Raw genomic sequence first — 21,138 nt, forward strand, 5'->3', positions numbered from 1 at the left:
GATTAATGAAAGAGAATTGTGGTGGTGGCTCTGTGCAAAAAACTAATTTGCCAATCGAGATGAATGAAGTCTAATCATGAACCGATCCACTGGATGGAGGTGATGACAGATCTAAAGCAAGAGAACAATTTCAAGCCTTTGGTTTCCCATAGACTCAATGTTAGAGCTAGATCTGCTAATGGACACTAGAGGGCAGTTCAGAGGCTGCCACTGTCAGTCAGGAGAGAGAGACATGATCCAGGATCCAGTTTAGGTTTTATTGAGGTTGTGTGTGTGTTTACGGTAGAGAAGCAAATGTGAAAGCGGTTGCTTGTCATGGTTCATACAACCTTCATGCACAGTCTAGGATTCAACTCCATATACCAAAAGTCAGAACATAACTTAGTAAAAAAGGTTTTTGACAGTCCGCCACTCACAATGTCTGTAAAGAAAACAGGTGTAGCTACGTGTGCAGTAGTCAGTTTCTCTGGAGTTAGATTTCTGCCATGTCTAGAAGGTTGTGAAGAGTGGCTGTGATGTTCTGTTGAGTGATACAGTCTGTGCCTTTGAATGTAAGGAAGCTAATGCAATACTTTATCCCAAATGTCAAGCCCACTCTCTCCAAGATCAGCAAAATTGTTCATTGTCAAATGTTTTAAGAACAGGTGTAACTGCACCACGGTTACAGTTTTTCTCGATCGCTTAAGCACATTTCTTGAAACAGTATTCAACTTAAACAGTTAACACACCCCTTAATAGTCAACACGGTTGCCAAAACACAATATTTTTTTTGCAAAATGCACTAATCAGTGCATCAAAACAGTATCCTTTGTCATCTATTGAAAAGTTCAGTCCACCATTAATTTCATAATGACACACTAAATAGTAACTATAAACATCAATACTCATTGCAGGTTGGACAACTTTCATTTGAAAACAAATGTCAAAAAAAATTAGAACAGTTATTTCACACAGCAGAAAAACATTGTACTATAGAGTTTACGGTAGTACTGCGCCTGTTCCAGAGAATATGATTGCTTACTATAAATATAAATCAAGTTCATCTCAAATATTCAGAATCATGCAGGTAGTTACAACAACAAAAATGGCATGACTGTAGAACACAAAAAGTGCTAAAAAAAACCCTTTTGTGCTCATGTATGTTATTGCTGTGCGTATGTGACTTTCAGTTTCATCCAAATAGTTGAAGAACTTGAGCAAAACTGCAACTTCCTGTCTTGCAGAGTTGGTGGCGTCATGGTATGGAACATGCCCCATGAGCAGAATGTAGCTATTTGAAATGTCCATGCTACTGATGTTGTTGCACTTCTTTTTTTTTTTTTTTTTTGCAGGTGTCTGCTGATGTCGATGTCAAAATGACAGAGTGATGTCAGCGTCCCAGTGGTGTAATGGTAAAGGTCCCGCAAGCAGGATGTTGCTGGTTCAAACCCAGCTGAGGCCATGAGGTAAGTTGAGCAGTTTCCAAGTGACCTTCCTTTGGAAGGTTTAGGTGGTGGCTAATTATTGGTAAAGATGCTTCTTAGAAGAAGAAGAAGATTTTATATATATATATATCAAATTCTTCTTCTAAGAAGCATTTTTTACCAAGAATTAGCCACCACCTAAACTGTCCAAAGGATGGATGGAGAGAGATATTTAAAACAAAACGCTTTCTTCTTGATAACCGCTGCTGGACATTGTTCTGGAAGGGCGGGGGGGGGACACTCCCTCACATCCCCCCCACTTTCCTTTTTTTTTTGTCCAAGCCTTGTCAGCAGCTTGCAAGCCCGATGGTCGTGGCACAGTGTTGGTCCGAGCCTTGTCCGCACCTTCCAAGTCAACCACCGTGGTGACATCCTGCTGGTCAGACCTTGCACCGATATTCCGGTATGCCACCGGAGGCAGCACGGCTCTTCTACCTTGCGATAGCAGCCACAGGTTCTCGCACATGTTCCAGAGCCATGACCGGGTCTCGAACCTCTAACCCCGTTATGATGGGGCAAGGTACTAACTGCACAGCCACGACTCCTTTACACTTCATGTACTTCGTTTCTTTTATTTGACTTGAAGGTTTGAGGAAACATATTCAAAAGGATGTTCCAAACATAGCTTATGCACCATCACCGGGTCTTGAACCTATAATCCCCCGATCTTGGGGCAAGGTATTAACCGCTGAGCCACGACTCCTTTGCATTTTTTGCAATTCGTTTCTTATACTTGACTGCAAGGTTTGAGGAAACACATTCAAAACCAAATCTAGCTCCAGAGCCATCACCAGGTCTTGAACCTACAATCCCCCTATCTTGGGGCAAGGTATTAACCGCTGAGCCACGACTCCTTTGCATGTTTAGCAATTCGTTTCTTATACTTGACTTGAAGGTTTGAGGAAACATATTCAAAACCAAATCTAGCTCCAGAGCCATCACCGGGTCTTGAACCGACAATCCCCTGATCTTGGGGCAAGGTACTAACCGCTGAGACACGACTCCTTCACGCGCTCCATACTTCGTTTCTTATATTTGACTTGAGGGTTTGAGGAAACATATTCAAAAGCAAATTCCAAACCAAGCCTTGAACCATTAATCACTTACTGATAAGGTAGCGTTCTTTGCACAGAGCCACCACTGCTTTGACATTTAGTGTGCTTCCGTTTGTAACTTTGACATTAAGGTTTGCTGAAACAGGTTCAAAACCAAGACTTGAACCAGTGATCTCTTACTGATGAGGCATCGTTCTTTGCAGAGAGCCACCACCGCTTTCAGACTTCGTGTGCTTCTTTTTGTAACTGTCTGTCTGTATTAACCAATAGCCAATGAGGTGAGAGCGTGTCTGTCTGTATTAACCAATTGCCAATGAGGTGTCAGCATGTGTCTGTTGATCGTTCAACGTTCACCACATGCCAGATCTCACACAGCCTAGATAGGTGTCAGCTGTCCGCATCATATGATCTTGCAGTCTGCGGCGCTGTTGCACATGCCCGTCTGAATCCTGGTTGTGTGTGTTGGTCCTCAGGTTGCCTTTGTGTTGAATGAAGTGGCACGTTGTCGTTCCGAAAGGTGTCCTGTCCAGGACTGCAACCGCTTGACCTCTTGACCTTCGCCTGACCCTGACCAAGAGCCGCGTCCTAATAGGGTAGATGTGTGGTACGCTCTCAGCTCCATCTAGTGGACAAACCTGTCTCACCTTTGTCTCACCTTTGCCTCACCTTTACTCAATCCCTTCTTCTCCCTGGGGGAGACAAGCTCCCCGACACGGAGTGAGAAACATTCTTCTTGGAGAATGTAAAAAGTTATCAGAAACAGCACAAAGGAAATCAAGCGTCACGCGTGAGACAAAGGTGAGACAGGTTTGTCCACTAGATGGAGCTGAGAGCAGACCACACATCTACCCTATTGGTTATTCTGTTTATTCCAAAAGATAAACAAAGACAAAGGGGCTATAAACAAGACAAATTGATATTCCTTGACTAACTTTTCAACTCTTATCCTGATTTTTGTATTGATAGCTATACGCCTAAAAAAAAGGCATTGCAACAAGTCCAGACGATGGGCTTAGATGGTTGAGCTCTCCACCGTCTAAGGCGCCCCAGCGTTCCACTTGAAAGGCCTTAATAATAATGGCACATCTTACAAAGTAGTAGTTAAAAACAGCCACTGTCTCATTCTGGCCTGTTTGCCTTCAAGTCTATGATGGATTCCAACCCACAGGGATCATTTGAGTTCTTACAACCTTCTCACATTCACATGAATACAGCAGAGATTCAATATGAGCCCGAGTCCCTATTTCTCTATTGTAAACTGTCCTATCTGAGTGTTTGCTGATCAGGGCATTCACATGTTGCCATTGCCACTGACTGAATCGCATTACTTCTGTTTGATCATCCATTCAGTGCCCTCTTGTGGTCATCAACACACCTGCTGTCCATTAAACCTCCTATATTAAAAGCCTTGCCTTGTGTGCGCCACTCTCTTTAAGGGATTATGTGGGGCAAGCTGGTGGCTGTTTTTAACAATTCTCTGGTAAGATGTGTTCTAAGAAAAGTTTTTCAAATTGAACCTTTGAGTGCTTTGGAAATATTTTTGGGATTTGTGAGATGAAGACCCTTGCAGTCAAAGAGCATCTGCCCTACCTCTCTCTCATTCGAAGCCAAGTAACACACCAACCACCAACTCTTCTTGGGATGGTTGAGATGTTTTTTCAAGGAGAATAGTCTCTAGAACCTCCCTCTGGAAACCCAAACAACTTGTTTTCTTCTTTTTTCTACTGTTACTGCCGGTGGCACTTATTCTTATGGAAGGTTTTACTTGCAGTGACAGAATTATAGTTGATTCACTTGTATAATGTACACAAATGTAGTTACTGTAAGTAGCTTTGGATAAAAGCCTCTGCTAAATGTAATGATGGGGAATCAAAGCTTTTTAATGCATTGAAGCTTTCCTGCCAATTGTGTCAAAAATAGGTTCATTACTACGAGGCTCACAACAAACACACACATCTTGCTAAATTTGACATCTGCATCTGTAGACGCACCTTTTAAAGTACAACAAGATTAGAAGTGTGGAGATTTAAACCAGCTATCTTCTGCTCATATGGTTTGTCCCATACAATTACACCACCAAGCTGCTCACAACCAATGCACATTTCATCATTTTGACATCTTTCTGCAAATGTGCTTGACAAGCACAACCGCCAGAGCCACCAACTCTGCTCCTCAGAGACATGCAACACTTAACGTTGCACAAGCAAGAGAGGAAGTGAGTTTCTCAATTGCTTAAACTATTTGTTTGAAACAACATACCCATAGCAATAACATGGAGTCCCAACCGGCCCAGTCCCAACATGAAACCAATAACCCCTAACCGGCCCAGTCCCAACATGAAACCAATAACCCCGAGCCGGCCCAGTCCCAACATTAAACCGCTAACCGGCCCAGTCCCAACATGAAACCAATAACCCCTAGCCGGCCCAGTCCCAACATGAAACCAATAACCCCGAGCCGGCCCAGTCCCAACATGAAACCAATAACCCTTAACCGGCCCAGTCCCAACATTAAACCAATAACCCCTAGCCGGCCCAGTCCCAACATGAAACCAATAACATTTTCAGCTAAACAGTCATTTCTTGTTACTTTCACACAAAACGCAAAAGTTAGCCACCAATATAAGACACAACTAATTAAAATGGCTTCCTCTCCTTTCCTTCCTGACCACAGAAGACAGAATAGCATGTCGCTTGCACCAATCAAGTGCTTGAGTGTTTGTGAAAAGGAGGCAAGGATATGACACTAATGAAAATGGGATGTGGCCCATGGTGTACTTGATATAATTTTAGTAGCTTTACCTACTGATGCATTTATATGATGATATATATAAATATAATCAGCTGCACAGTGCCCTAACAATGCGAGGAAGCCTCTGTCTCCAAAGCATCTCATAGCAAAGAGAGGTCTTCAGTGAAAAGGGGAGGGAGATTTCATCTCTCAGCCTGGGCCCTGAAACACATAATAGTACTCAAGTATAACGGTTGCCTTTCACTGGTTTAGAATAAACATTCCATGCGGTTTGATCTGAGCTCGAATGAAATGAGAACTCCTGTATTTGTACAGATCGCTCCATACTTTGGCAATCAATTTTGGAATGAGTGTTTCTGACATGTGGTGACTTCTGACAAAATGGAATTTTTGAGGTGTCTTGTCTTGGAGTTCCAGTTCAGGTTAGAGTAGATAACCAGACATACTTGCAAAGGTCAATGGTTTGGTATGGATCATAAGGAAATATGATATTAACAATGAGACACTACAGTAAAGGTTTTTGTGTGATCTCATCAGAGGACCTCAGTACTTTGTTTTCATTTGAACAGTTATTACATATATGTCTTTTCAACATGGCCATTTATGTCCATTGAGGTATTTTTCCTGTTGTGTATGCTAAGATATATTCCATTTTAATTGGTAGTTCTTTAGATTTTTTTTAAATTCCACCTCTCATCTGATCCCAGCCCATCCCACCTTTCCTAGCAAAGAGGTAAGCATATGCTGAATGTTTGTACTCAGTCAACAGAATAAACCAGAGATGGTATATTAAATACCTCACAGTTGTCAACCCCTAGCTTCTTATTCAGAATGCATTGGAGAAGATTGAGGTTCCTCTCCTAAGATGTTCTCCTCCAATGCTTTTTGAGAAGGAAGCGAGTGGAGGAATCAAGTTTCTAATAATTGAGAGAGGGCCCATGTGCCGATCCCACACCAACCCATAGCAAGTCCCACCCAAATAACTAAAATGGAGACTACCAGTCATAAGGCCCCCACCCCCTAGCTTTTAACTGCAGTTCCGTTTCAACTTATTGGATATAAACTACAAAAGCACATGGCAATTTAACCAAGACCCCTGATAGCTCAGAGACTTTGGCCAACAGACTGAAACATGGGGGCTCAGCTCAAATCCTTTGCTGGCAACTTGCAGATTTGTGCTTGTGAAATCCAGACAGAGAAAAAACACCCACAGAACAAAGGGCAGGAGGAAAAACACATTGGACTGGGTCGGGTTCAGGAGCTGGGTGGGGTTCAGGAGCTGGGTTGCCGTCAGTGTGCTCGATCCACTGACCATTTATTAATAAGAGTTGGTATATGACTTGGGGTAAAAGAGTGGAATGACGGATGATTACCTAGAAAATAAACAAAGGATTAGTTGTAATATCAAATGTTAAATGAAGTTGGAATAAACTCACACATGGCTGGAGGCTAGTCACTACTAACATACAAAATGTTAAGCTAATGATGAACCAAATGGCAAGCAATAGCCAAAGAAGGAAAGTCCTCCAAACAGAGGTATGAATTAGACAAAGGGAAGGAAAAATACTTGCGTTTCTTTTGCTCATCTTGGAATTGAGAAAATGAACAGAACAGCCATTGGAACTATTAAGAGATTCCCATTTCTTTAGAAGGAGTCCGATGCATGCTTAGGCTTTATATGGAATGGAAATCTAATAAAAAGGACAATCAGATGTGTTGGTGACAATTAAACTAATAATTATCAGGTGTGTTTGCCATCCTCCATTGCTCCAGACCTATCCAGATGAATTCGATCTACTGTAGCAATCACCAGGATAGAAACAGTTAGCAGATCTAAAACAACAATATGGCTGACTTCCCACAATGCCATTCCCCAATCAAGGAAATTAAAGTCAGGTGTGTTGGTTATAAATGAAACTGATAGATGTCATGTCAGTTTGTCATTCTCCAATGCTTCAGACCAATCCTGAATGAATAATATGAAATTCAACTATTCTTCAGGTTGTTCGGAAATGATGTAATTGTATTCCTGCCATATTCATGGAACAAAACTTGTCACCCCATTATTCGATCCGGATTGTTTGGGAAGTCTAATCTCACCCGTGTAGCTACAGTATCAGTGTACCCAGATGGCAGGTTGCACGTTATGAAGTTGTCCACATGAGGGTGTTGATGATCCCACTGCTTTTCCATTAAGTAGTGGAATGTCACTGTGCTGCGGGTCAAATTAAATTCATCAACACACACGAATATTTCGTCATACATTTTTCACAAATCCCAAAAAATGGAAATGAACTGTTGCACCTTGATTTGAAGACTTTTATTGCGTTTGAAGTTCTCTGATGTATTCCTAATAGAAGATGAAACAACAGTAAAAGCAGCCAAATGGCTAAACAGCTGGCCAAACTAAAACTTCTGCCCAAACTTAACATATTGGTCTTCCCTGTTTGTCAGATCATTTTCATACAAATTTCCCAGTCAGTCTTAAACTGCATTGAAGAAGCATTTGTTACAGTCTAGTTTACTAACTTTACATAGGAGGAGCTACAATACAACAGTACCAGCTTGACTTACTAGTGTGTGTGTGTGTGTGTTTGTGTGAGAGAGATTGTTTGTGTGAGAGAGATTGTGTGTGTGTGTGTTCTGTTTGGTCGGGAGGCAGATAGAGAAGACAAACAGCATGCAGTAATACGTGGACGCAGCAGCCGCGCTACTCGGTCACGGCTTTTCACCGCGCTACTCGGTCACGGCTGTCCTGGCGCCCCGCTGGTGGAACGAGCTTCCCACTGCTGTCATGACTGCAGAGTCACTACCGATCTTCCTCCGTAGATTGAAGACCTCCATCTCTTCAGGCTACATCTCAACTGTCCCTCCTAAAGACCTTTTCACCCCCGCTACCCCCATGTACAGTTCATAAATAAATTAAAAAATAAATGAATCCTTCCTTCTACTCGCATTGTGACTGCCAATGGCCCCTTTTCTTATGATGACTGATGTATAGATGATTCACTTACTTTTGACAAATGTACCTAAATGTCAAAAATGTGTATGGTCAGTTTTGAGAGTTTGGTTCCCCATAGACTCAATGTTAGAGCTAGATCTGCTAACTGTTCGCATCCCGGTGATTGTTGCAGTAGACCGGATTCATCTGGATAGGTCTTAAACAACAAGATGGCGGACTACCCACAATGCCATTCCCCAATCAAGAAAGCGTCGGAGAATGACAAACGGACATGACGTCGATCAGTTGATTTAGAACCAACACACCTGACTTTAATTTCCTTGATTGGGGAATGGCATTGTGGGTAGTCCGCCATCTTGTTGTTTAAGACCTATCCAGATGAATCCGATCTACTGCAACAATCACCGGGATACGAACAGTTAGCAGATCTAGCTCTAACATTGAGTCTATGGGGAACCAAACTGTCAAAACTGATTTAAGGTGTGTTGGTTCTAAATTAAACTGATCGACGTCATGTCCGTTTGTCATTCTCCGACGCTTCAAAACTATACTGAATAAATAATATCTATGAAATTCAACCGTTCTTCCTGTTCTGAAATGATGGTAATTGAATTCCTGCTATATTCATGTCACAAAACTTATGTCATCCTATTATTCTATCCAGATTGTTTGGGAGGTTTAATTTCATCCTTGTAGCTACAGTATCAGTGTACCCAGGTGGCAGGTTGCAGGTCATGATGTTGTCCACATGAGGGCGCTGATGATCCCACTGCTTTTCCATTAAGTAGTGGAATGTCACTGTGCTGCGGGTCAGCTGGTTAAATTCATCAACACACACGAATATTTCGTCATACATTTTTCACAAATCCCAAAAAATGGAAATGAACTGCTGCACCTTGATTTGAAGACTCTTTATGTTCCTTCCTCAGATGTCTCTCCACAGCTGGGCAATGGACTTTGCTGAAATTAACAGTGCATTAACAGTCAGGAGAATTCAACGGTAAGAGTGGACTAATAGCAAAAATGTTGTAGCTTGAGTATAAAAAACGTGAAACAATAAGCCTTCAACAAAAACCAAAGAGTAGTGTAAGAGCGGACTATTCAGACACACTGGGAGAGTTGTCTTCAGCTGAGAGTTGGAGAGATTTTTGACAAGACAGAATTTCATGTATCCCACTAACAGCCATCTGTTTTTATTTTTCAGAAACTTCTGTTGTCCTGATAGTGGAATGGAAACTCTCCTTATTGTTTTCCATCCTTCTATATTTATTTCATTACATTTTTTCCCCTCACTATATCCTACATAGATACATCTTTTTCATTTCTTTATGCATGATAGAAAATAAACAAAATTAAGCATCTCAGATTTGTGTAGTATTCCAGTTGATGTTGTGGGTCAAACCAAAATAAATGCTGTTTTGTGTGAGTGTGTGTGTACATGTGCGTGGCTGTGTGTGTTGTGTGTCTGGTTGTACATTATCTTAAGACATTCTGTAAGTACGTTGGGGGGTGTGTAGGCTATGGGAATATGTGTTAACACCACGAGTGGTGGTGTTTCTAAGCATACCTATCAACATGAGGCTGAAGCCACATTTATTTTGAATGGCCATACCTGAATAAAGTATTCATCCAGTACGACCAGTTATGTTTTATAATGTTTGTAGAGAACACACATGACACAAGAGTGCCAGGTATGTGTGTCCTTTAAATGGTTGGCAGAAATGTGACAACAAAGTACCCTAAATAAACTTTTTCTTCAATCTGTAGAAAGATCTGTATATTGACCAGTGAAAATTAAATAATATAATCACATACAGTTTTAAAGGAACCTATGTTACTCCATTTAGATCAATGAAAACAAAACCCTTACCTGCTTTTGCTGTCTTCAGCTTCTCCACCTGACTCTCACTGTCTGTCACTCTCAGCTCATCCACCTGGATCTTACTGGCACAGTCTGGCCTGCAAAGCTGAAACAACATCAAATTAAATGTCTGTTAGTCTGAGTACTGAAAGAAAATGATTGAATTAGTTGAGGTGGGGGAGAGCAGAGCTACACCTACTGTATGTGAAACGGCTGGTCCCATAGGAAAGAGGGAAACACTGCCCTGTTACATGGATGGTCTCTCTTTGTTACCTGCATCATCACTCTTCCTGGCTGTCATTCTGGCCCGCAAGGCAGACAGTTCTGCAGCCTGAACTATAATTATGGGGGACAAAGACCTCTGTTAATACTTAGACACCTGTTCTGTCCTCATTATACGTAGCTGAACACCTCTAAACACCTCCCATCATCAAGAGTCTGGAGACAGAATGTCAGACTGACTTCAGGTTTATTGACTCAGAAAGGGTGAAACTGAGAAAGAGAAACATTAATCAATGATATGGTTTCACATCCACACATTACCTTGTATCACAATGGAGAAATGATCCAACAAGGCTTAAGCCTCGTCCTCAAATAAAAAGCATCCTCAGTGGCAATTCACCATTGAAAGAGTTAATTAGTCCAGGACTTGGCTTCAGCCTTGTCTGTGAAACCGGCCCCATAAGTCCTTGTCACTTGGTGCAGATTTTCTCTTCAATTATGATTCAAATCCCACCTGATCTAAAAGATACTGTTACTTTACAATGTCAAGAAAGTATATTGTTAAAATAGTGGGCAAACATACGAGTCAAACAAGCTCAAAGGGTTAATGTGTGTCAGCAAAGTGCAGGCCAGTAACATGATGTATTATTGAGTATATTAAGCTTTGAATACGGGAGAGAAAAAAATACAGAAGCCATAAATGTTTTGAGATGGCACCACGAACATGCAGGGGCCATTTTGTCAAGGCTAAGGCGGCCATCTTGGTTTAGCTTCTTGGCATATGCATGGTCTTTGTCATAATTTTGCACTCCAATTTCCGTGTATTGCCACCCATTGATGTAAAACCATCTTCCAAGGTTCTTGTTTTTTAGCTGGATATAATGTTAACCAATTTGTTAGCAGCCCACAGTGTCTTCTGAATTTATGCAGCATTTCTGTTTGCAGTTGGATGCTATTACTTGGTAGCTAGCTTTGTAAAATTGTCAGCAACTACTGAGATAAGTTCACAAGCAGATCATTTTTCTATCTTGCAAACACTAGGCTACGCTAACTCAAACAGGATAACTTTGGCTACATTTGCTTACCTTTGTATTCAATCTTGCTTTATTTTACCCCAGCATTCTAAATGGCCAATTTCACCAAGTCTCAGCTGTTATCTGTACCTGGGAGCTGACAATGTCTGTACTGCTAACTAATATGAGAGGAATGTAAAATGTTAACAAATGATAAATGGTTTATTGGATTGAGTTTCACGACCTAGAGCATGCATCCTATTGGAGTATGTTGTGGTGACCAACAACCTCTTAAATCACACTTATCAAAAACTGAGCATTTGAGGGAGAGTAGCAGGGCTAGATTTTTACACGAAGAGTACTGGAAAACGACAGAAACATCATTTTCATGTTTGGGTGAATCTAATTTGATTAGGTGAAGCCAACTGAAACCAAACACTGGAAATCACAATTTGCAAAACTAAAAGCACTTACTAAATGCACATGAAAAACAGCTATTGCTAGAGCTAAAATTCACATACTTTCAGCAAGGAGTCCATCAGCAAAGGACTTGCTGGGGGTGTGTCCCAGTCCTTTTATACTGGCCCTGCCGGTGAAGCCCATTGGCTGAAGGCAAGATTGGATGCATTGATTGGGTTAGAGGGATGTCAATCAAACTATAGGCGCAGTGCCACTGTGGCGGATGGAAATCCTGGCATTCGCCTACTTCATGCACACGACACACACACACACACACACACACACACACACACACACACACACACACACACACACACACACACACACACACACACACACACACTTAGGTGCATGTGTGTGCATGGGACCTCACACTGCCCAGACCATTGCCATCCCAAGCCGCATCCTATTGAATAAAAGTGTTCCAGCTTGTGACAACTGACAGTCGGCCTATCTGTAACTAACTTGATGTAAAATGGAATTGATAACAGTTCTCAAAACAAATCCAACCTCCAGAGCCATCACTGGGGCTTGAACCGCTAACCCCCTTATGATGGGGCAAGGTGCTAACCTATTATTCTATCCAGATTGTTTGGGAGGTTTAATTTCATCCTTGTAGCTACAGTATCAGTATACCCAGGTGGCAGGTTGCAGGTCATGATGTTGTCCACATGATGGCATTGATGATCCCACTGCTTTTCCATTAAGTAGTGGAATGTCACTGTGCTGCGGGTCAGCCGGTTAAATTCTTCAACACACACGAATATTTCGTCATACATTTTTCACAAATCCCCAAAAATGGAAATGAACTGCTGCACCTTGATTTGAAGACTTTTATTGCGTTTGAAGTTCTCTGATGTATTCCTAATAGAAGATGAAACAACAGTAAAAGCAGCCAAATGGCTAAATAGCTGGCCAAACTAAAACCTCTGGCCAAACAAAAACTTCTGCCCAAACTTAACATATTGGTCTTCCCTGTTTGTCAGATCATTTTCATACAAATTTCCCAGTCAGTCTTAAACTGCATTGAAGAAGCATTTGTTACAGTCTAGTTTACTAACTTTACATAGGAGGAGCTACAATATTTATTGGCGCTGGATTCAGCCTATCTCAGGTCTAATCATGAACCGATCCACTGGATGGAGGTGGTCACAGGTCTAAAGCAAGTGAACAATTTCAAGCCTTTGATTTCTCATAGACTCAATGTTAGAGCTCGATCTGCGAACTGTTTCTACATTTACATTACATTTACCTTCATGGCATTTCGCAGACGCCTTTATCCAAAGCGACTTACAACAAATACATTTGTCTAAGTAAGTGAATCATCTATCCATCAGTCATCATAAGAAAAAGTAGTCTATGCTAGGACCAGGGGCTATTGGCGGTCACAATGCAAGAAGAAGGAAGATTTTTTTTTTTTAATGTAATTACAGGAGAGAAACTTGCAATGAGGAGTAGTTGGGATGAAGAGGTCTTTAGTTTCTCTAAAGTTATCGACAGTAATGTCATCCCGTTGGTAGAGCTGTTTAACATTTAGAGACAATTGCACCTTATTAGATCTTTATTCCCCATAAAGCCATTCACCAAAAGCTTGAAATTGTCCTCTGCTGGCAATACAGTCAGTGTAGACTGTTTGTTTCTGCTTTTTGTGTTTGTCAACTTCAAGTTATCATTTCAGTTTCTAGCTGCTTGGTTGATGCTTGATTTAACTAACTAAAGTATTATTTATTTCACATTTGCTTCTCTACCATAAACAGACACACAACCTCAATAAAACCTAAACTCGATCCTGCCTCATGTCCTCTCTCATGACCGATCGTGGCAGCCTCTGAACTACCCTCTAGTGGCCATAAACACACCTACGCAAAAAGCAGAAACAAACAGTCTGTATTGCCAGCAGAGGACAATTTCAAGCCTTTGGTTTCCCATAGACTCAATGTTAGAGCTAGATCTGCTAACTGTTTCTATCCCGGTGATTGTTGCAGTAGATTGGATTCATCTGGATAGGTCTGGAGCAATGGAGGAAAGCTAACACACCTGATCATGAATAGTTTCATTATCACTTACCCAGGTGGCAGGTTGCACCTGTTTTCTTGATTGTCAAACACATAAAATCCATTGGTTGGGTTCAGACAACACTGACCAGGTAGGCACTTGTTATTTGATTTTTATTCCCCATAAAGCCTAACCGCAACAACTGTATTTTAAATCTAAAGCATGAACCAGACCTCCAGCACTCCTCTTATTCACCAACTCTTAATATCGAAAACATAAATTGAAGCACCAGCAACATGAAGTAGCTGTGGCTCTTCAGTAAGATCTTTGACTTGTAGACAGAAAGTTGAGGGTTCAAACCTGCTCTGGAGTGTGACTGTATTGCTTTTGTACATGTGTCTGCAAACCTTGGTGTCAAAGATTAAGAGGGATGCAGGAGAATTATGGTGGTGGCTCTGTGCAAAGAACTTTGCCTCATCTGTAAGAGTTCACCAGTTTAAGACTTGGTTTGGAACTATTACTGAGTATTTTAAGCTTTGAATATGGGAGAGAAAAAATACAGAACCCATGAATGTTTCGAGACGGCACCATGAACATGGACGGGCCATTAAGGCGGACATCTTGATTTAGCATTATGGCAAATGCATGGTCTAATTCCTACTTCTCACTCCTATTTCTGTCTGCCTGAGCTGTTTTGACTGCCACCCATGGATGTAAAGCCAGATAAGAAGAGTTGGTGGTTGGTGTGATACTTTAAGTTGACAATTGCATACTCCTACTCATAATGAAATCATTGGCATTGTGAATATGGCTCCGTTTGACCCAGGCTCCGTTTGAGCCTGTCGTCATGGACGGTTCAGTAATTACAGACTGTACAACACTCAGATAGCAAGCGGTAGGAAGTAGCCAACAACACATGCAAGCCTGTAGAACCTATGACCCTGGGGTCTTTACTGATCTGCTGGTCAAGAGGGTGATAATGATCTGTCTAATTAGAGCACAAATGATGAAGACGAGCAGTGCAAATAATGTGAAAAACATACTGGCCGTTTGTGCCGTGGGACACAAAGAAAAAGGCACTGAAAAAGTCAGAAACTACTTTATTCAGGACGTAAACAGTTTCCTCCACTTGAATTTGCGATCATAAAAACAGTTGTTCAGGAATATTCGTTCAGACTGAATTAATTCTGAATGGCCAAATAAGGTGCATGTAAACGTTATCATTGTGGGAGTTGGATACAGTTTAGTTGGTCATTATAAAACACAAAGACCGAGGTTCCTCCCCTGACACATATTCACGTCCAATGCTTCCTGAGGAGGAAGCGGGTGGAGGAGAGGAGGAGGGTGGAGGACGGAGGAGTGGAGGATGGAGGAGAGTGGAGGACGGAGGAGAGTGGAGGACGGAGGAGGACGTGAGGAGTTGTGTTCCTAACAATTGAGAAAAGCCTCTGCAGCTGGGGGTGCTCTTGAGCCAAAAGGGGTCCCCTAAATAGTCAGAAAATATCCAAAGATTACCTCATTGGACAGAAAGGGGTACCCGTCCCCACGTCTATGGGCATCAGCGAAGAATTGTCTGATTCAATAAGGCAAGAAATTGATTGATAATCAGAGGAGTATGATAATTACACACTCAACACTCTGGCAAAACATGAGGTAAAGAATTTGTAATTAAAACTTCCATAGCGTACCTTTAAATAAGACAGATTCCAAGTGACAGATGACCAGGTTTATGTACAAGGCTTAGGAAGCTTTAGAGACTAACAGTTTCTGTTGGGCCATCCAAATAGAACAGGGGAATGGGCTGGGCCTTGTCTGGTTTGGGCTGGGCCCTCTCTGGTTTGGGCCCTGTTTGGTTTGGGCTGGGCCCTGTCTGGGGCCCTGTTGTGTGTAAAGCCCTGAGGAGTCTAAAAGTGAAACTGTTTTCATGATTTTCAATGCAGAATTCAAAGGGATGTGAGATGTCAGAGAGAAATGTCTTTAACAGAGGACCACATGATCAATCAGCAAACAAACACAAAAAGGCCAGAGTGTGTTTCCCAGACTCTATCCACAGGAGTTAAAAAAAAACAACAACATCAGCACACACATGCACACAGCGTACAAAATGTAACACAATCCCATTACCGTAACGACCACACCTAGAGGTATCCAATGAGCCCTGCGCCAGTGTTGCTGGGGCGAGGAGGGGAGGGGGAGGAGGGGAAGGGTGGGGGAGGAGATGAAGTGAAGAGGGGAGAGGGAGGGAGAGGAGGTGAAGTGAGGAGGTGAAATGAGGAGGGGAGGAGGAGGAGGTCAAGTGGGGAGGGAGGGGGAGGAGGTGAAGTGAGGTCATTGAACGTGTCTGAGACAGGAGTGTGGAGGAGGTTGGGGGGGGGGGGGGGGGGGGGGTCAACAACCTTCTGGAATGAAAATCAGCACTGAAATATACCAACTGAACTAAACACACACATCTTCCTATTTTCTCACAGAGAGAGAAAACTCCTTTCATTCAGAGATTTAAACTGCAAAACAAAACAAACAAATTGGTCTACTGGCCGCAGAATGTGTTTGTGTCCCCCCCCCCACCCCTCTACACACACACACACACACCTGATTCAGCTCACCAAGGCTCTTAAGATCAGTTGATCAGTTCAATCAGGTGTAACAGCACTATCACTATGCTCCAACAATCAGAACGGAGGATCTAAAAATAACCACAGCTTCACTTCCTGCATGGGGAACTGTATGGAATGTTGTGGAAACAACGGTGGTGTTGCCACGGGGACCAGTGTGATGTCATCATCAGGGAGTGAAGTACATCTCTCTGGTGAGCATGGAGACAATGCAGGGTATCTGCTTCTTGGCGTGGAAGCCCGGAGAGTTGGAGACGGACTCGAACTCCATCGCCACCTTGTGGTTGACGCGGGTCAGGATGTGCAGGAGCTCCAGCTCTCGGCCGTACTTGCTGAACATCTCACACAGCGACTGGATGAACCAGGAGCCTTCCATGGTGTTCCTCCAGGAATAGTAGCCTGGGGGCGGGGGGTCAGAATAAGACACAGCTGGTCCAAGGTGAACATGAAGAGGTGTGTGTGTGTGTGTGTGTACCTGGGGGGTCAGAATAAGACACAGCTGGTCCAAGGTGAACATGAAGAGGTGTGTGTGTGTGTGTGTGTGTGTGTGTGTGTACCTTGGGGGTCAGAATGAGACACAGCTGGTCCAAGGTGAACATGAAGAGGTGTGTGTGTGTGTGTGTACGTACCTGGGGCTGTAGAGTAGGCGTAGAGGAAGTCTGCTTCCACAGGGATCCTTGTTGTTCCGTCAGAGGGGCTGTCAGCCTCGATACCGCTGTCCAGATCAGTACCTCGACAAGCCTGCTCCACACACACAGACACACACACAGAGTAAATTATGCAGTTGTAGAGGAGAAGGAGCCAGAAGCTTTAAGGGACAAACAGTAAGAACTCTCTCTCTCGCACACACACACCTGTATGAAGAACAGTTTGGGCTTGCCGACCAGCGAGGTGCAGCGGTCGCCCCTGAACAGGCCCGTGAGGGTCTTTAGCTCCATGGCAGCGTCCGTCCCGAAGAACACGCCCTCGTCCCCATGACTCAGCATCACACACACCAACGACGCCGCACTGCTGTGGTCTTCCTTGGAGACTGAACACACACACACACGCGCGCGCACACACACACAAGCACACACACAGCAATGTAATGTTACCATGGAGAATGAACACACTCAACCATCGTAACTTTACATTCTGTTTTAGAACAATAAAGACATTTATGTCCACTGAAACCGTACTGGCCCTGAGGGGAGGAGCTACAGGTGGTCGTGGGCCTGAGGGGAGGAGCTACAGGTGGTAGTGGGTCTGAGGGGAGGAGTTACAGGTGGTACTGGTCAGCTCAGTGAGGTTGGTCTTTGGGCTCTCAACCCTTTAGGGGGCTTTACACACTACTGGGCTGACACAAACCATTCTGTGCTGGCTCGGATGATTAATTTTTTATGTCCTTTCCTGCACTCTTTCAGCAACTATGATGGATGCATAAACAGCCCAGCCCAGTACAGCCCAGCCCAGTCAGATCTGGAGTTAAAACCGGTCTGATCTGGTCTAGGTCTGGAGTTAAAACCGGTCTGATCCAGTCTATGTCTGGTGTTAGAATCGGTCTGATCTGGTCTAGGTCTGGAGTTAGAACCAGTCTGATCTGGTGTTAGAACCGGACTGATCTGGTCTGATCTAGTGTTAGAACTGGTCTGATCCGGTCTGAACTTGTGTGTACCTGCTGTGAGAACCTGTCTGATCTGGTCCACCGTCTGGTCATTGTAGACCTTGAGTCTGTAGCCCAGTTTGCCAAACACCTTCATCACGTTGGCAGCATCCACGTCCGTCCCGTTTCTCTGGTTCATACCTGGACAAACAACACACATACATATCCATCAGCATGGATGTCAACTTAATAATAATAATAATAACTTTATAATAAGAGCTTTTGATTGCAAGAACAACCTCAAAGAGCGCACAGGTGCATCCAACAAACACAGAGTCTGCACGGATGTGTCAACATAGTAATAATATTCATATCTGGATTACGCAGAATATAACACACACAATATTTCCTTTGACTGTTATGCGGACGACACCCAGTTGTATCTTCCCATTAAACCCCATAATTTATCCAGTTTAGCTTCTCTTATTGATTGCTTGAAAAATATTCAATGTTGGATGTCCCAGAACTTTTTACAATTGAATGACAGTAAACCTGAGGTGGTAATATTTGGCCCTCCTTGCTCCACGGTAGCAATACAGGGTGGTCATGTTTTTATCAGTTGGTCCTCTATGGCTCAGTCGGTAGAGCATGGCGCTAACAACGCTTAGGTTGTGGGTTTGATTCCCACTGGGACCATATATACTGAAAAATGTATGCACTCACTGCAATGTAAGTCGCTTTGGATAAAAGCGTCAGCTAAATGGCATATATATAGAAACATTTTAAAAATACAGCCTTTCTTGTCATTTGCCGATCTAGAAAAAGTCATCCATGCATTCATCTCATCTCGTTTGGATTATTGCAACTTCCTCTATTCTTTCCTCAGTAAAAAGTCCCTCTCACGGTTACAGATAGTCCAAAATGCAGCAGCTAGGCTTTTAACAAGAACTCGAATAGACCACATCACCCCAATGCCAGCCTCCCAACACTGGTTACCTGTTACTTTTAGAACAGATTTTAAGATTTTACTGATCACTTTCATGGCACCAGACTATATTTCTGACATTTTAATCCCCTACGAGTCTCAGAGCAGCCTAAGATCCTCAGGCAGGGCCCTTCCAGTTTCTGGCTATGATCAATGGTGTAATTTTGCCGATTTTTTAAAGACAACATGCCTTTCAAACCCGCTGGCGGGTTGTGGGGTTCAGAAGGTTAAAACTCATTTTTATAGACAAGCCTTTAATTGATGCTGCCCTATTCATTGTGTTGTTTTACTGTTTTCCTCATTTTATTTTTGTTTTTATTTGTATATCTGTTTTATCTGTACATTTGTAAAGCACCTTGTAACACTGTTTTAAAAAGATGCTATATAGATAAAGTTTATTATTATTATTGGTCTCCACTTAGGCTGTCACTTTGTAACTTGCTTTCTTTGGAAAAGTGCTGTACAAATAAAATGATGTCATTATCAGTTATTATTCATTTGAAAGACACCTTATGTTTCATCAACAATCCTCCATTCCATTCTCAGTCATGACAGCATCCTGTTCCCCCACCCAGATCAGACACACCCAGAGCATCATGTCTACTATGAACAGATGGAGCCGGTACCTGTTCTCTTGTCAAAGTTCTTGTTGTTGATGATGATACACTGGCCGAGGCAGGGGTAGGAGAGGCTGTACCTGAAGTCGTGACTCTGGGGCTTGGGCTTGGCGTCCACCTCCACAGACCCAGAGATGGAGGAGGACCCCTCAGACCTGCACAGACCACAGCAACACCAGCTTTATAACAACACCAACACCAGCTGGTTAACAACACCAGCTAGTTAACAACATCAACACCAGCTAGTTAACAACTCCAACACAAGCTAGTTAACAACACCAGGTAGTGATGCCGATGTTAGTGGTGTACTCTTCTGGTTACTGTTAACTTATTTCCACATTCCACAACAAACAAGTAGGACATCTTTCAAGCCTCTTGTTATTCTACGATAGAGTGCGGCGGTGTGTTTTTCTGGTTTTGTCCAGGCCTCTGTATGTCTGTGCAACCTGAGTGGGAAGCAGTCTGTCACTGTAACTTTCCTCCCATTCAACCAACTTCTCTGTCATGAACGGTGCAGCGCTGTCCCTGGGTTGAACTAATAAAGGCATCATCAGATACTCCCATCTCTCTCTCTCTCTCTCTCGAAATGAAAAGCAGTCATGTTCTATATGGACACACGGACGCACGCAAACACACACTCACACTGTCTCTCGCACGCTCGCTCACTCACTCACTCACTCACTCTCTCTCTCTCTCTCTCTCTCTATGATAAGCAGTCATTGTATCATCATGGGATGAGCATATTTGACTCATAATACACCGTATCTTTTACTAGTCGGGCATCATGCAGACACCAAAGGGACGATCTTACTCTTCCCCGTCGCCCCGCCTGGCGTCAATGCTGTCCCCTGCCGCTCTCACGTCGTTTGCTGCAGACGACATTATGTGCTTTTGAACAACCTAGCTACAAATAAATGTTTGGTCGACTGAAAACTTCCGTTCAGATGTGAGGTTGTTATCGAGCTTTGTTTAACACTGGTTTCCGATGTTTAGCAGCTGCACACCGCACCGTCACAGCTTCCTGTTTCTTTGTTTCAAACAACAGAAACCAGCCAATCGCAGCGGTTCAGTGGAGTAAACAAGATGAGTGAAGTCTGTTATGCAGCATAATTTAATAGCGAAACTTGGCCGAAATCAACACCGAAACCCGAGTTGTATAACTAACTATAATACCCTTGTTATATCAGTCAATAATATCCGTGTTATATTAGTCAATAATACCCGTGTTATATCAGTCAATAATACCCGTGTTGTATTAATAATAATATATAATATATATGAATAATATAACACGAGTATTATTGATATAACGGGTATTATAATACCCGTTATATCAATAATACCCGTGTTATATTAGTTAATAATACCCGTGTTATCAGTCAATAATACCCGTGTTATATTAGTCAATAATACCCGTGTTATGTCATTCAATAATACCCGTGTTATATCAGTCAATAATACCCGTTTATTACTAGGGGACGACTTCCAGGCTAATATGGAGACTAATATTCACTAATGACAAGCAGGCTGCTGATCACACATTTGTTTTCTAATCAACTTA

General features: G+C 42.7%; 1 protein-coding gene across 1 annotated transcript; it reads right to left on the minus strand.

Moving 5' to 3' along the window:
* Window positions 1-14,864: 14,864 nt before the first annotated feature.
* On the minus strand, window positions 14,865-20,593 carry LOC310821339 (caspase-3-like). The gene is made up of 6 exons (XM_083693352.1): window positions 20,389-20,593; window positions 19,587-19,732; window positions 18,048-18,176; window positions 17,248-17,423; window positions 17,023-17,134; window positions 14,865-16,792 (listed from the first exon to the last, which is right to left on the minus strand). The coding sequence occupies exons 1-6, from the start codon at window positions 20,457-20,459 to the stop codon at window positions 16,563-16,565; spliced, it is 864 nt and encodes a 287-aa protein (XP_083549478.1). The 5' UTR covers window positions 20,460-20,593; the 3' UTR covers window positions 14,865-16,562.
* Window positions 20,594-21,138: the final 545 nt, after the last annotated feature.

The sequence above is a fragment of the Argentina silus genome (assembly GCF_951799395.1).
Source record: "Argentina silus genome assembly, chromosome: 21".
NCBI classification, from domain to species: domain Eukaryota; kingdom Metazoa; phylum Chordata; class Actinopteri; order Argentiniformes; family Argentinidae; genus Argentina; species Argentina silus.

What these genes read in the sequence shown, in the direction of transcription:
- LOC310821339 (XM_083693352.1), bottom strand. Translation starts at nt 20,459, where the DNA reads ATGTCGTCTGCAGCAAACGACGTGAGAGCGGCAGGGGACAGCATTGAC. An exon ending in AGGCGGGGCGACGGGGAAGA is followed by an intron (nt 19,733 to 20,388) that starts GTAAGATCGTCC and finishes TGGTCTGTGCAG; the next exon opens with GTCTGAGGGGTCCTCCTCCA. An exon ending in CCAAACTGTTCTTCATACAG is followed by an intron (nt 17,135 to 17,247) that starts GTGTGTGTGTGC and finishes TGTGTGGAGCAG; the next exon opens with GCTTGTCGAGGTACTGATCT.